We start from the raw sequence: 14,168 nt of genomic DNA on the forward strand, positions 1-14,168 counted from the left end.
TCCTCAAGACACAACCTGAGTTCATGTGTTTTGTTTGCCATCTGCTGATTAAAGTGAAGGAGGTTAGCCCCAAAGTTAGTGAGTGAAGTTAGCCACACACTGGTAACTGACCAGGCTCCCTTAAAGTGGACTGTTAAGGCGGACTGGCTATTCTCAATGCAGTGACAATGTTAGTCGCCTTTAAACAGAAAATGGAGTAATGTCTAGCTGCAGAAGTGTTTCGTGAGAAGGGAGACAATTATTGATCCCAACTCCCAACTATTTTGCTAGATGTAACTGTTATTTAGTGTTAAATTACTGTTGTTGGATTAGGTTTTATGTACTATGTGAATAAAAGCTAATTTGTTAGTAGTGTTTTTTTAATTCATATTTATACATCGACGTTAACTTGAAACTGTTAAGAGGTAATACATTTTTAAGCTTTGTTTTGTGCTTTATTTTGGGCAAAAAGTATCGGCTCAGGCACCATTTCGACACCAGTACCATTTTCAAAGTATTGCTTTGGCACTGGTATCATATAAAATCCAAAACAATACCCAACCCTTGCAAAAGACAAACACGCAACAAACAACTGAAATCCTGTGTAGACATGGAGCTAAATTGATACCTCACTCCCCAAATTATCATTTCTATATCAATAACTCACCCGGTGTTACACTGAATTTAGGAGGAAAACTTTGTTAAAATTCAAAACATTTCCGCATTAACACCACAGACACGCGATTTGTCCATGCCTGAGACTGTTGATATGAAAGTGTTTGGGAAGTACTGAGCATATGACTGGATAAATTGGACTGGACTTGGATTATACTGCACAAGTTGTGTGATAGTCTGTAAATGGATATAAAGATAAAGTTATAGCTTTGCTGTTGTTGACCGTGGACCCCTATGACTTCGTTCACCAAGAACTGTCTCTGTTTTGGGTTCTTAATTCACAGTGGAGGCATGCAAGAAAAGCAAAGTTTTCTTTGCAAATTCAATGTAACACGGGGCGAATCACTGAAATACAAATGATCATTTTTGGGGTGAGTTATTCCTTTAAGTCCCGAAACATCAGGATGCCCAGTGGCCTTTATCATCTGTCAACTGTCTCTTGGCAACTCTTTCTGAAGAATCGATTAATTATTTTGTCTGTAAATGGTCAGAAAATAGCCAAAAAATCTCATCCAGAACTTCCCAAATTAACACCTTAACATTATTTCTTTTGGGAATAACTAATTGATTATTTGAATAATCATGCATGAAATTTACTGGAACTCTTTCAGTAGCAAATCAGATTACTTCTATTGAATGTCTGCCAACCACAACACACCACAGAATGACGACTGAGCAAACTCTACTGACACAAAACATTACATGCACTCGAAAGCCACAGAAAAAAAATAAGAAAAAGGACGCTGAGTAAGATGACTGATATTCTACATGGACATGTATTCATATGATATGATGTGTGCTCACTGGTATACTGTATATCTGAAACAACTATCTATGTCTGTGATTCTGAACATGCTAAAGACAGCAGGCTAACATTCTCAAAATCACACTGACAGTGAGTTTTCCTGGATAAGCAGTGCAGCTGTGACACGTTATGCCGACTAAAATATCTTGCTGTAGGTACTGAATGTATTTTCACAATCAATATCAGCAAAATACAAGTGAATATCACAACGGTGATTTTCTGGCTCTGCTACCTGTTTTTGTCTCCCTATTTGCTGGAAATTAAAGGCCAAGAGACCAGACCTGGGGACTCTCGATGCTGCCCTGAGCCTGGAGAGGCGCTACAACCTGGCCTGAACGTCCAGGGCTCCCCCCTACTCCTCCCCCTGGAGCTCCAGACCTGACAGTGATAAATGAAACACTGCAGCTAATGTCTGGCTAGGGGATATTGGAGAGTCTACACACACACACACACACACACACACACACACACACACACACACACACACACACACACAAAAAGATTGCCTCAACTGCAGTGCAATTAAATCTACAAAGTAACCTCCCCCCACCTTCTCCTCCTCCTGTGTCTCTCTCTCTCTGATTGCCTGGTTTCTTCATCTTCCTCCTGCTCCCCCCTTTTCTTATCATCCTCCCTCCTCCACCCATCTTTCTCTCTCTCTCTCTCTCTTTCCATTTATTTCTCCCCGCTACAGTGTTCCTCCCTCCCTCCATCCGAGCCTCTCAATCAGCTCCTCTGATTGCCATCATCGTTTTTATTACTGCCCATCATTACAACCATCAGTGTTATCCTTATTGTTCTGCTGCTGACAGCCTTCTGTGCTCGTCTCACAACACACAGCGCGTCTCAAGGAAGATGTGCTTGAATATTTTAAAGGTTTTATGTTTGAAAAACAAACTGCTTCATGGGCTTCAATGAGCTTTAGACACAATGGCCAAGGTTGTTGTTGAGGAGATGCTTCCGCTTATATGTAATTAGCCCAAAAAAATGAAGGTTGTACATATTGGATTTACATTGTCGAGACCAGAGTTTCTCCTGGGAAACTGCTTAGCAAGAGCATTAAGCTGGCAATAAAATACAAGTTTAGCTGGTCAGTAAATGTACAACCATTTACTGTATCTTTAAATCGATGCTTAAAGTAAAAACACGTGTCCAGCTGGAGATAGTAAAACCTCAAAGTAGAGGTGCCAGTGTTGGTGTTCTTTCCCTGTTTTGGTCTGTTAGGATCCAGACTGCCCTCAGATCTCTTTTTTGAAAACAGATTACAATGGGTTTGGGTAGGTTTTACATGGTTTGTTCCACACCAGATCCCAGATTTGACCCTTAAAGCCAAGCTCAAACTACACGAGTTTTTGGCCGATCTATCCCTGTTTCACCCCTCCCCACAATCGGAGGAGAAATCTACAGAAGATTATCTGGTGATGTGACAGGTTTACAGATCCACTTATAAACCTCCTGAACTGCTCACAGACTCATCAGAGCTGCCCTGATCATTTCAAACATATCTCATTTTTTAGATTTGAAAATCAGAACGATTGCCGTTGTTAACAAAATTACCAAACCATCCCTCTTCAGCTGAGTCCCAGGCACTGTTGGAAGATTTTTTTTAGCTTTCTAATGATATCAGTGTTGCCTTTGTTCTCCAAATAATAACCAAAATATGTCAAATTACATAATGACTGTCACCAAGTCACGATTTTGAGAAAAAGACTCTCAGTTTTTAATATGGTGGCCAAAAAGATGCGTGGCAGAGCCTTTTAAACTGGGGGCACATGCTGTACTCCAGGGGCTGTATTAGGGTGAAAAATACATAGAAAAGCTCAGGGATACTTTTATTTTATAGCCATTGAAGTAACAAAAAAAAGGCATACCCAACAACAGATTATATGTTGGAAGAACCGTGGTACGTTTAGTGAATGAAGTTAGCAAACACAGTTAGCAATGGACTTCACACAGAAATAATCACAACTTGAATGAATATTTCAAGAAAACCCTTTTTTTTACTTTTTTGTTTGGTCGAATCTTACAGACTACAGGAATAGACAATAATGGATAATCAGACTTATTGAAACAAACCATGTCCGCATTAAAATCCATGAATTGCCTATTGATTAAGTCTATGATTACGTCAATATAAATAATAATGTCCTTATAAGACGGTAAAACCCATTGACTACTTATTCAATATTCAATTATTATTGATAATATGTCACATTGAAATGTAATTGTAATTGTTAAGAACTGTACTAATTGAACATTATCCATATTTTCCATAGTTTCTCCTTTTACTTACCACCAAATCACATGGTTTAATGGGAAACTTATTCCGAAATTATTCAGAAACTGCTGACTGAAGTGTCACCACATCTCTGCGAGGATTCATGTTTATGAATGACGGTGTGTGATAGCCTGATGCAAGATATATTTTTGTGGTCACAAAATGCTCTGACAATATAGAACTATCTCCCACACTACACCTTCTTCACCTTGTAAATGTATAAGAAAGGTGTGTTTCCTGCTCTGCTGGTCTTTTCTTCATCTTCTCTAAACCTTTGAAACACTTGATTGACAGCTATGTGTGTAGTAGAGTGGTGCCTTCTATGTGTGTGAGTGTGTGTGTGTGTGTATCGATCAGTCAGAACCATTAGTAGTGAGGCTGTGTGTGTGTGTGTGTGTGTGTGTGTGTGTGTGTGTGTGTGTGTGTGTGTGTGTGTATGTGTAGGTATATGTGTGTGTGTGTGTGTGTAGGTATATGTGCGTGTGTGTGTGTGTGTGTGTGTGTGTGTGTGTGTGTGTGTGTGTGGTGTAGAATGGTGTGGTGCTGTGAATAGTACTTAATGCACTTTGCACTTAAAAAGATGGCGGACTGACAGTCCTTTCAGACACAGAATCACCGTGTACATCTATATATTAAAGTAATGGCTTTTTGAATTCACACATAAATGTACTGTAGGTCTATACAGTGAACAATGTTGCTGTAGAATAGTAAGGGTCACAGTGCTCATGAGATATTTGGCACACTAGATTAGTCATCTTTAGTAAATGAAGGGAGAGGTTGTTTACTGCAACATGTATAAAGAGTTTTATTAACATCAATACATTTAGTTGAGCTGTTGAGCTGTTGAGCAGGCTGCTCTTCATCCAGCTGTGTACATTATTGTCTCTTGGCTCCTGTGTTTAATATTAAAACTACAGCTAAACTATAAGGCACTTTAGTATTGCTATGTTTAGCAGGTAGAGGAGGAACTGATGCAACATTGTAAAAGTACTCACAAGTTAAAGTCCTACACTGAAAATCTTATGTAGATAAAAGTAAAGTAGTAACATTTTACTGATAATTCTGTTCTTTTACTTATATGACATTTTAAATCCAGGACGTTTACTTAACCACAGTCGGTTGAACAAAGTGATGCAAACCATGAATATGTTACATTTGCATGTTTCACATAATATCAACATTCCTAAAGTGACAAAGTACATGAGCTGATTTTGTGATTGGGAGGTGGAGGGGATGGTGGATGGCCTGACTTCTAGGTGAGACACCTGCCAAGCCATAGACCGCTGTTTGAGACCAGCAAACAACAATAATGTTTGTTTTTAGATAACACTTGGCTCAATGTAAGTGGCACCAAACGTGGATGTTTTTTAGCAGCATATCACAGCATTTCCATGCGATTTCCAGCATTTCTAGCACTGTCATGTCTGCTGCATAACGATGTTTAAACCATCGCTTCTAAGACCCTGTGCAATTTACATACTCTGTGCAATATCCCATATCTTATTATACTGTGTACATATTGTAAATAGTCTTGTGTACAGTAATTCAACTTAGTGCCTTTATATATATGTATATATATATATATATATATACATATATATACATACAATTTTATATTTTTAGATCTTTAATTTTCTTTATTCAAGCAAACCCTCCTTTTTCTGTCTGTGCTTTGAGCTGCTGTGACACATGAATTTCCCAAGTGTGGGAATAATAAAGTTTATCTTCTCTTCTCTTATCTTATCTTCTGGCACTGAACCTGAGTGGGTTTTTTTACAGACAAATTGCTGTGTTTCCAGGTGGCATTTGAGAAGTGAAGTTTTAACATACACACTATAAAATAAAATACAACTGTAGCGAACATTCTTTCAATAGCTGGGTTGTTAACTTTTTAGATGATAGTATTTCCACTTGGAGTTGGAGTACAGTTCACCCCAAATAAAAGATATATTTTTTCCTCCTATCTGTGGTTCTATTTATCAATCTAGGTTGTTTTGGTGTGAGTTCCCGTGTGATAGAGATAGTGGCCATAGAGATACCTGCCTTCCCCTGAATATAATGGAACTAGATATCACTCGCTTTGTGGTGCTCAAAGCGCCAAAAAATACATTTGAAAAACTCAACAGCAATGTCTCTTTGCAGACATCATGACTCATTTACTCAAGATAATCCACAGACCTTGTTGTGGGCAGTTTCACATAGGAACTATTTTCTTTCTACCAAACTACTCCCTCCAACCTACTGCTAGCTCACCTAGCACCGCTGAGCCAGCTCACGTTACAGCTCTGCTGAGGGGGATGCCATTAATGTTTACATGTCGTGTTGTGACGAGCACAAGCCTGTTATCGATGAGTAGATGCACATTTCCTTCTGCACTGTGCTTCAGTTGGCAGGTGCAGTTTGGTAAGAAAAAAATATACATATATTTTGGATTTTCTGGATGTGGTGAACTATCCTGTAAGTAAGGCATCTCTTCCATCCACTACTACCCCCTTTACATCTAGCATAATCCTAATTAAATCAGATAGAACAACATTAAAACTGAATATCAGAGTGACAACACAGTTAACCTTTCAGCCTCAGTCTGTCTTGTGTCTCCTCTCCATCTCTCATTCAGTGTCGAACTATAGCTCTGTCTCATCTATTATGTGTCTCACATTCTCCCCTAAACGCCCGTCATTTCGCCCGTCAAGGTTATCAGGACACCGTGTAAACAACAAGGAGCTCTGCTGATGGAATCACACACACACACACACACACACACACTTTCATTCACTTGCATCCCTCTGTGTTGTCGTGGTAACCGCTATGACAGAGGTAAGATGGACTGAGGAGCACCTGAACCTGATAACGCTGCACAGTCACTCAACATGTACAAGGGACATGATGGACGGACTGATACGGGTTTACAGCACCGGCTTCACCTGGATTCACCTCATCTGGTAAACTACATGGTCACAAGTATGTGGACACCAGAGACTTACACCAATGTGATTGCTGGACAGTGGTGGAGGAAGACTTTATATCATTTATTTATAAATGAAAGTATTAATACAACACTGTGAAAACTGTTTGTTACAAATTCTGCAGTGAAAATGTTACTTAAGGAAAATTATGTGTTGTATACTGTAAAATACAGGCTACTTCTTATATTAAAAGTAAATGAATCAGGTCAGAAAAATCTTCCCTAGGACTGTCATACTATTACAATGATATCACTGAATTATTATGATTTACACATTAATTTAAAAACAGGATTTTACTGTTGTAGTTGGTCACGGTGGAGCTCATTTTGATCTATTTACTAATGATTTTTATATAATGAATTAATCTGCTGATTATTTTCTCCCTTGATGGATTATTGTTTGTAAAAATAGTGAGAGATGCCATCACATTTACTCAGAGGAGGGAAACTTATACTGCAGAGATCGCAGACTCTGGCTCAAAATAACGTCACCAAAGCAAGGTGGCAGCAGCTATATCCAACATATTTTAGCTTCATTTCTGTACAGTCGAGGTAGGTGGAGATGCGTCGTCCATCTTTATGTAGAGTCTATAATTTGAACATCTACACTTCCAAGACAACTGGGCGAACTTTGTCTGCTGATAAAAGACAGATATTCCAAAAGCTCCATAACAGCTGAGGCAAGATAATCCAAAATGATGTCTTTAAATTGCTTATTTGTCTGAGACATCTTAATCCATGAGTGTTTAATTCACAATACTATGTGTCAAGGAAAAAGCAGACACACACATTTAAGAAGCTGCAACAAAGAAATGCATGGTATCTTTTACTAAATAAATGACTCTAAGGATTTGTTCATTACCGCAATTATGGTAATTTCTTTAAAGGTCAACTGTCTTTCATGTCATAAACTAGACCATTTTTGTCTATCATTGTCCAGTCCTTTTTGGCTTTGATTCTGAGGTGCAAAAACAAAACAGAGCAATGAGTATTTCCAGTTAAAAACACTGATACAGTTCTTCACCAGCTGAACCTAACTGTGCTAACTGTTAATTGGACTACAGCTGGAGCTGCTGTGGGCTGTTTATATGTAGAGGACCAAAACAGCTGGTCGAAGGGTTTTTGGCTTCAGCTGAGCTGCTGCGTTCAGCTCACAGTGTGTGGTGCCAAGAAACAACTTTTTGACTCTTTCAAATCAAATTGAGTCCCAGTCTAATTAGTATAATATCACTCCTGATATTTATGTCAAATATTCCCTGTAACAAGTTCCATAAAAATAAGCTGCAACAATAATGATTTACACCTACACGTACACCTGCTAATTAAAAGACCAGCTGCTGGATGTCTGAGTGCATCTGCATGAGGCTGTGATGAGGGTGACATTAACTTCTTCATTAAGCTTTCCGTTTCACTTTTTCCTTTCTAAGTGTGTGACAGTGTGGAGGGGGAGGGGTTTAGTCTAATGTCAGCAGTATTAACGTCCAGGTAATGTCAGAATACAAAGAACAAGCCTAAGATTCTTAAAAAGCTCTTAAAAGGCCTTATTTAGAAACAATTAACCACTGAAAAATGGGTACATTTCAGGCTATACTGTATGAGATCAGACTTGTAAAGCACCTTTGATACTTATCAGCCTGATTTACCAACAAAAACATTGATTTTTTAAATTATTCTGCCGTTATTACACCTTTATAAGCAACTAGGGCTCGTGACAACAGACATCTACTCTTTATCATTAATTCAATCATAACTTACTTTGTATTTAAACTCTTTTTTTGGTTTGTTTTTTGTTTCATCTTCTTTAAGAAACAGCGTCAACAGCCACGTCTTTGCAGATCTGTGGTGCTGTAGTTCAGACAGACAGTCACACGGATCAAAATTTCATTTACTGGAAACCACTCTAATGATAGATTCATTTAAAGAGACATGTGCTTGTTTTTCTTGAGAGGCCACTATGTTTGAATAGTTGTTGTTTTATTGTGGATTTTTGTATTATATGATTTATTTGTTGCATTTTAAATGTGTTTTGATACCTTAGCCAGGTCTTCCTGGTTAAATGAAGGTTAAGTGAAAATAAGAAAATTAAATAAAAAAAGACATTTTTCCAGCAAAAATGCCAAGTATGTGCAGGTTCTAGCTTGTCAAATGGGCGAATATCTTGCTTTTCCTTTGTCATACATGATGGCAAACACAATATATTAGGGCATATCGTAGGACAGACTATTGGTGCTTTCACAAAATATTCACACGATGCAGCCTTTTAAACCAGGAAAAGACAACATTTACAGTATGACCATAGCCTATTTTCAAAATCTAAGACGATACCTTGTCTCTTATCATGAAACCGATACAGTATCAATAAATTGGCTATCCCTATTTGCAGCCCTCGTTGAAAGCATTTTTTCGTATCTAATGTCTGCACGACTTTTATCACTACTTATGTGTCAGTTATCCACAATGTAGATAAAGTGACATGACTGAAGCATTCTAAAGTGGCAATCTATTTGAAATCATATTTCAATGTTCTTAGTTTCACTAGGATATCGAATCTAGATTGAAATTTTGAACCCTTTCTGTATGATTCTATAATCTAGGATCTATAATCAAAATCCTCCAAACAGCTAATAAATGGACCGTATGGTGAGATTATATTGTCAACTGCTGTTTCCAAGGTCGAGAAAGAACTTTCAATCTCTACTTTATAGCCAATGTGAAAGAGAACTCCTTAAAGAGTAATGGAAGATCTCATTTTTGCTGACCTCTGGTGGTTTAACTTTTCATCTCTCTGCAATGATGTACAGGTGTACTTCACAACATTGTGACATCACTTTTGGGTGTGGCTACAGGTGCAACAGAGCTCATTTCTGACCCCAACTACCTAACTACTGTTTCCAAGGTCAAGAGGCAACTTTCAGTCACATCTATCACCCTGTTTGCACAGGTCTGAATCTAAAACCGCTCCGATTCAACTCTGACTGCGTAAAAATATTCATGTGGTCAAACAATATGGAAACAACTGCTTTGGGTCTTAAGTTAAGGCTTCTGGCCCGGCTTGGCCTGCTTCATATTCTTTGGGTCAGTTAAAAAAAACAAAAAACGATCACATTAACAAAAAGGCATACCGAACGTCTGCATTTTAACCCGTATATAAAGGTTCCGCCCTTATATTGACAGGAAACCCTATCGCCAAAACACTTAAACAATGATCAAACTGATGTAGTCAAAGATGTCCAAGTATTCAAACACAAACCTCGTGCTTGGCGCAGGGTTGGCCTTCCTCTGGCTGCTAGTGGACGCTTCGAGGTCAAATGTCCATTCTTGTCCAGTTCAGACACGTTGTTTTGTTCTTCAAATAAATACAAATACTTTGCTTCCATCGAAATTACAGGTCGACTTATCGGATTTTGTGGTCACGCTACACTTTGTCTCCGAAACCTGGTCGGGTCCGATGGCTCCAATGCGGAATATCGTTCAAAAAGAGGAAAAACGCTGGTTTTGTTTTGTGGTTTCCAAAGCCCTTTCAGAAGCTGAGTTTTTGGTCTATTGAAAGTACTTTTTCTCTCTCGTCTTTTCGGAGCCGAAGCAGAGCTTGTCCCCATCCACCACCACCACCACCACCACCACGCCTGGACATTTCTTGATTTCCTCTGGCGCTGCAGCCCTGAGCCAGACAGACAAAGGAGGGGAAGCCCTGCCAAGTCTCTCCACTGCAGGCATGGCTTTTTCCTTTCCTCTCTGCTCCCTTGCTCTTTCTTCGTCTCTCTCGATTGTGGCAGCGTTCCCGAGAAGCTTTGGCGATGCTCCAGCATGTCTGCCACTCCGTCTGAACCTTTCCATCCATCCATCCATCCATCCATCCATCCCAATCGTCCCTTTCGCGATGGACCCCCGCCCTCCTAACCCACATCCTCCTTCCCTGTCCAACCCCCTCCAGTCCGAAAAACACTGAACACACTTTGGGTAAATCAGTCCAAACAGACTCTAAAAGACTCAAACATCTGACATCTTCCTATTTCTCTCTGTCTCTTTAACACTGAACCCAAATGCCACTGAGTCGATATCTTCCCCACGCAACCTTTACACTTACTACTTACTACTGTCATCTTTCTCTTTTCAATGTTAGAGGGTGGTGAGTGTGTGTGTGTGTGTGTGTGTGTGTGTGTGTGTGTGCGAGTATGTCTGAGTGTGTGTCTTGTGTCTTTTGTTCAGTGCCAGTGCAGATCTATTCATCATGTGCCAAGACTCAGCGCCCTCACTTGTAGTGAAGAGGGGGCAGGTTGGTGCCAACTGCCCCGACTGCCAACTTGGTGCTGCTGTCGGTCTGTTTGCACACACAAAAAACTCCCTATCTCACAAACACACACTTTTGTTTAAACCATTTACATGTTAGAGTGACAATTATCCTTCAGAAAAAATAAATAAATCAACAGATGCATGGATTATGAAAAGCAAATACTGATATTTACGAATTAAAGCTGCTAATACCTGATATTTATTGCCTTTTTCAGTGTATTCAAATTAAGGCCAAGCAATATTTTAATATTATATTTATAGACTTTATACGATCATGTCGATATGTCATTTTATTTTACAATATTTGTATGTCTAAATTATTGGTTCTGACTGTAATGAAAAACGTATGAATGTAGAATTGTGCACCACCCTTATACATTTCATTATGGCTTGGATGTGATTTTGCAGATATTTCCATATCATGATTTGATGCCACTAGACACTAGAGGACTTTAAAAAGAGTATTTGTAAAGAGTTAAGTCTGACACCCTCACACATCTAAAAGACAGTTTGAGTTTTAAATCACAGACAATAAGAATCTTAAAAGACTGAAGATCTTGCAGAGTCACTATTTGCAGAACTACAGGTAGATGCCTTTTGAAATTATTTCCAATCCTGCTCCTGGTGGAAAATATCATGCCAAACTCCCTTTAACAAATACGACATTTTGACAATTCCTTTGTGTCAGCAAAAACACATTACTCTCCAAAAGCAAAATAAAAGGCAACAGTATCCTTGTCAATTTGGCATCAATATAATCTATAAAGAAACTATAATTCCGTACAAAATTGAAATTTTGGATTTTGTTGCCTTGACTTGTTACCAGCCTCCATTTGTTAGCCATGCTGTTTTAGTGGGAACTGTGGGAACGAGAGATGAACCAGTTCAAAACTTAATTTGTCTTACTAAAATAAGGGCCGGCGAGTGGATCAGATACACCCTGAATTGAACGTGGACTCTCATTCACTCAACAACTCTAAGAGTTTCTCCTCATTTTTCACAGTACAAGAGAATTCAGACTTGTTCACATGCTTGCGCCTTCCCGGAGTTCCCTCCCTGTCTACCCACTGGAGAGAGCGCACCTATTTGTCGTTCACATGTTGACATCATTGAATTTAAGTATTTGCATAAGCAAAGGTTAAATATTTGGGATAATATTAAACATGTTTGATTTTGTCAGAACATCAAGACAAGGTATGGCATACTGAAGGGGGAGTACCACCAATATTTAGAATTTCAATATGTTATTTCTCTGGCTGTTTAGCTGTAAAATGAGAGGGTTGCTCCGGGTGGTGGGCAGTGCTTGGTTCTTTCGTCAACTATTTCCTTTATTTTACAGCTATGCAGTACACTATTATGCAGTAACAGAATCTCATTTCATATTAGATCAGCACTTCCTGGTTTGACAGTTTGACCACAGTTCAGGTGCCGTGACTGACACGATTGACAGCTGCATTAGAGACTCCTTGGTTCTGATCGGTTGTTTTTGGTGCACCGTTGTCAATTCTGGCAAGTCCCATTAGAAGAAATAGGGAGAAGAGGAGGCACATGATTTCTTTTTTTTTTTTTTTTACAGGTTATCTGTCTCATGTAATTCTTTCAATATACAGTAACTTCAGCAAATATGACACAAAGTTATTTTCATAAAAGTTACCAACTGGACCTTTAAGAGGACCTTATAGTGAGATTACTTTGTTCAGTGCAAGGATGGTCAAGAATGAACTGTCAATCTCCATTTTGGGTGCAAAATAGAAATTTGAGCATCAGCAGTTTCCTGACAACTGGATAAACCTGCTGGGGAACACTGTGTTAAACCATACAAAGCTCCACAACAGCTACTGAACTGGCTTCTCTGGTAAGGTAGTTTGTGAGCTGCTATTTGCAATGTCACTTATGAACTGTCAGTCTCAATAATCTATGTGGTTTAGTCACAAATTTATCAGCCAGTATACAGACCTAAAATGTGTGAAAGGTGCTGGCAGTGAATCACTTGGATCAGTGCAACCCTAGTTTAGTAATGGTGTGGAAACAGCAGCAGGAGGGGGAATTGAAAGGAGTCAAAGAGGAATACCACTGTACAAAATGAACAAGTTGTATTCTTACAAGTATACAACACAATATCAGGGTTAATTCTCATACATTTCAATACACGTAGAGGCGTTTTTAACTAAGTATTTTGGTTAATATTTACAGTTTTCAAGAGGCAGACTGATTAACGCATGCGCAGTGTCAGCACCTTACTGTAGATGGTAGCAGCAGGTGCTAACGGCTAAATTTACAGTAAACGCTATTTAATTAGTTTAGTACATCTTTATAACTGATTCTGTTTCCGTCATACACAGAAGGCTACACTGCAAGCGTTACCCTGAGTTAACCACAACGACAAATAAACCAGCAAACTGTTCCTGTTAGCTCGCTACATCACGTCGGTGTGCCATAAAGTTATATCATACTTGCTACAGAAGCTAACATGCTAAAGCTAGCTTACCGGAGACTTTGATAGCGTCAGTCCGGCCGGGGAGCGCTTCCTGCGGGGTGGGCATCTGAGCTTTAGAGGCCATCTCTCCCATCCTACTGTTGACAAAATGACGCCAAACCAGACGCAGCCTGGAGGAGGAGACCATTGAACCACCACCAGCAGCACCGACACACTCCTGCTCCACACTGGGGGTTAGCACAGTTAGCTAATGCTACATAACAGTGATGTTATCTAACGTCAACACAGGGCTTGTGTAATGCCAAGGTGCCAACGTGTTACTCAACACGGACCATAAACACAACACCATGTGTGAAGATATACCAAGTACACTTAAAATATGATGTAAAGCACCTGTCACCCAAGAACAAATATGAATATTATGATCATAACTTCTTACTATTTTACTTGTACACCTTGAACAAATGCTATTGCTGCAATAAACTGCTGTACAATAAACAACACATACATGTGGAACTTTGTTTCTGTCACTGTTGTCACATTGGTGCCATCTGTGGCTGTTTTTAATTAGACTGCCCTAAAGTGAGACAAGTATTTTGCTCATAGTCTCACTGTTGCTGAGCTGCAAGTGCAACATTGGTGCAATAATTCAGCTACAGTAATACTCTGTGCAATTATTCAACTGTGCAATCTTCCCACTCTTGAATGTATATTTAGCATTTGTTGCACATATTGT

The 14,168-nt window shown here is 39.1% G+C and overlaps 1 protein-coding gene across 1 annotated transcript in view; it reads right to left on the reverse strand.

Moving 5' to 3' along the window:
* The window catches only part of msra (methionine sulfoxide reductase A), a 53,394-nt gene extending 39,646 nt beyond the window's left edge, over positions 1-13,748 (reverse strand). Inside the window, exon 1 of the mRNA XM_049589218.1 lies at positions 13,484-13,748. Within this exon, the coding sequence (XP_049445175.1) occupies positions 13,484-13,619 (136 nt within the window). The 5' untranslated portion in view covers positions 13,620-13,748. The remainder of the gene's footprint in view (positions 1-13,483) is intronic.
* Positions 13,749-14,168: the final 420 nt, after the last annotated feature.

Source organism: Epinephelus fuscoguttatus, linkage group LG11, assembly GCF_011397635.1.
Source record: "Epinephelus fuscoguttatus linkage group LG11, E.fuscoguttatus.final_Chr_v1".
NCBI lineage: Eukaryota > Metazoa > Chordata > Actinopteri > Perciformes > Serranidae > Epinephelus > Epinephelus fuscoguttatus.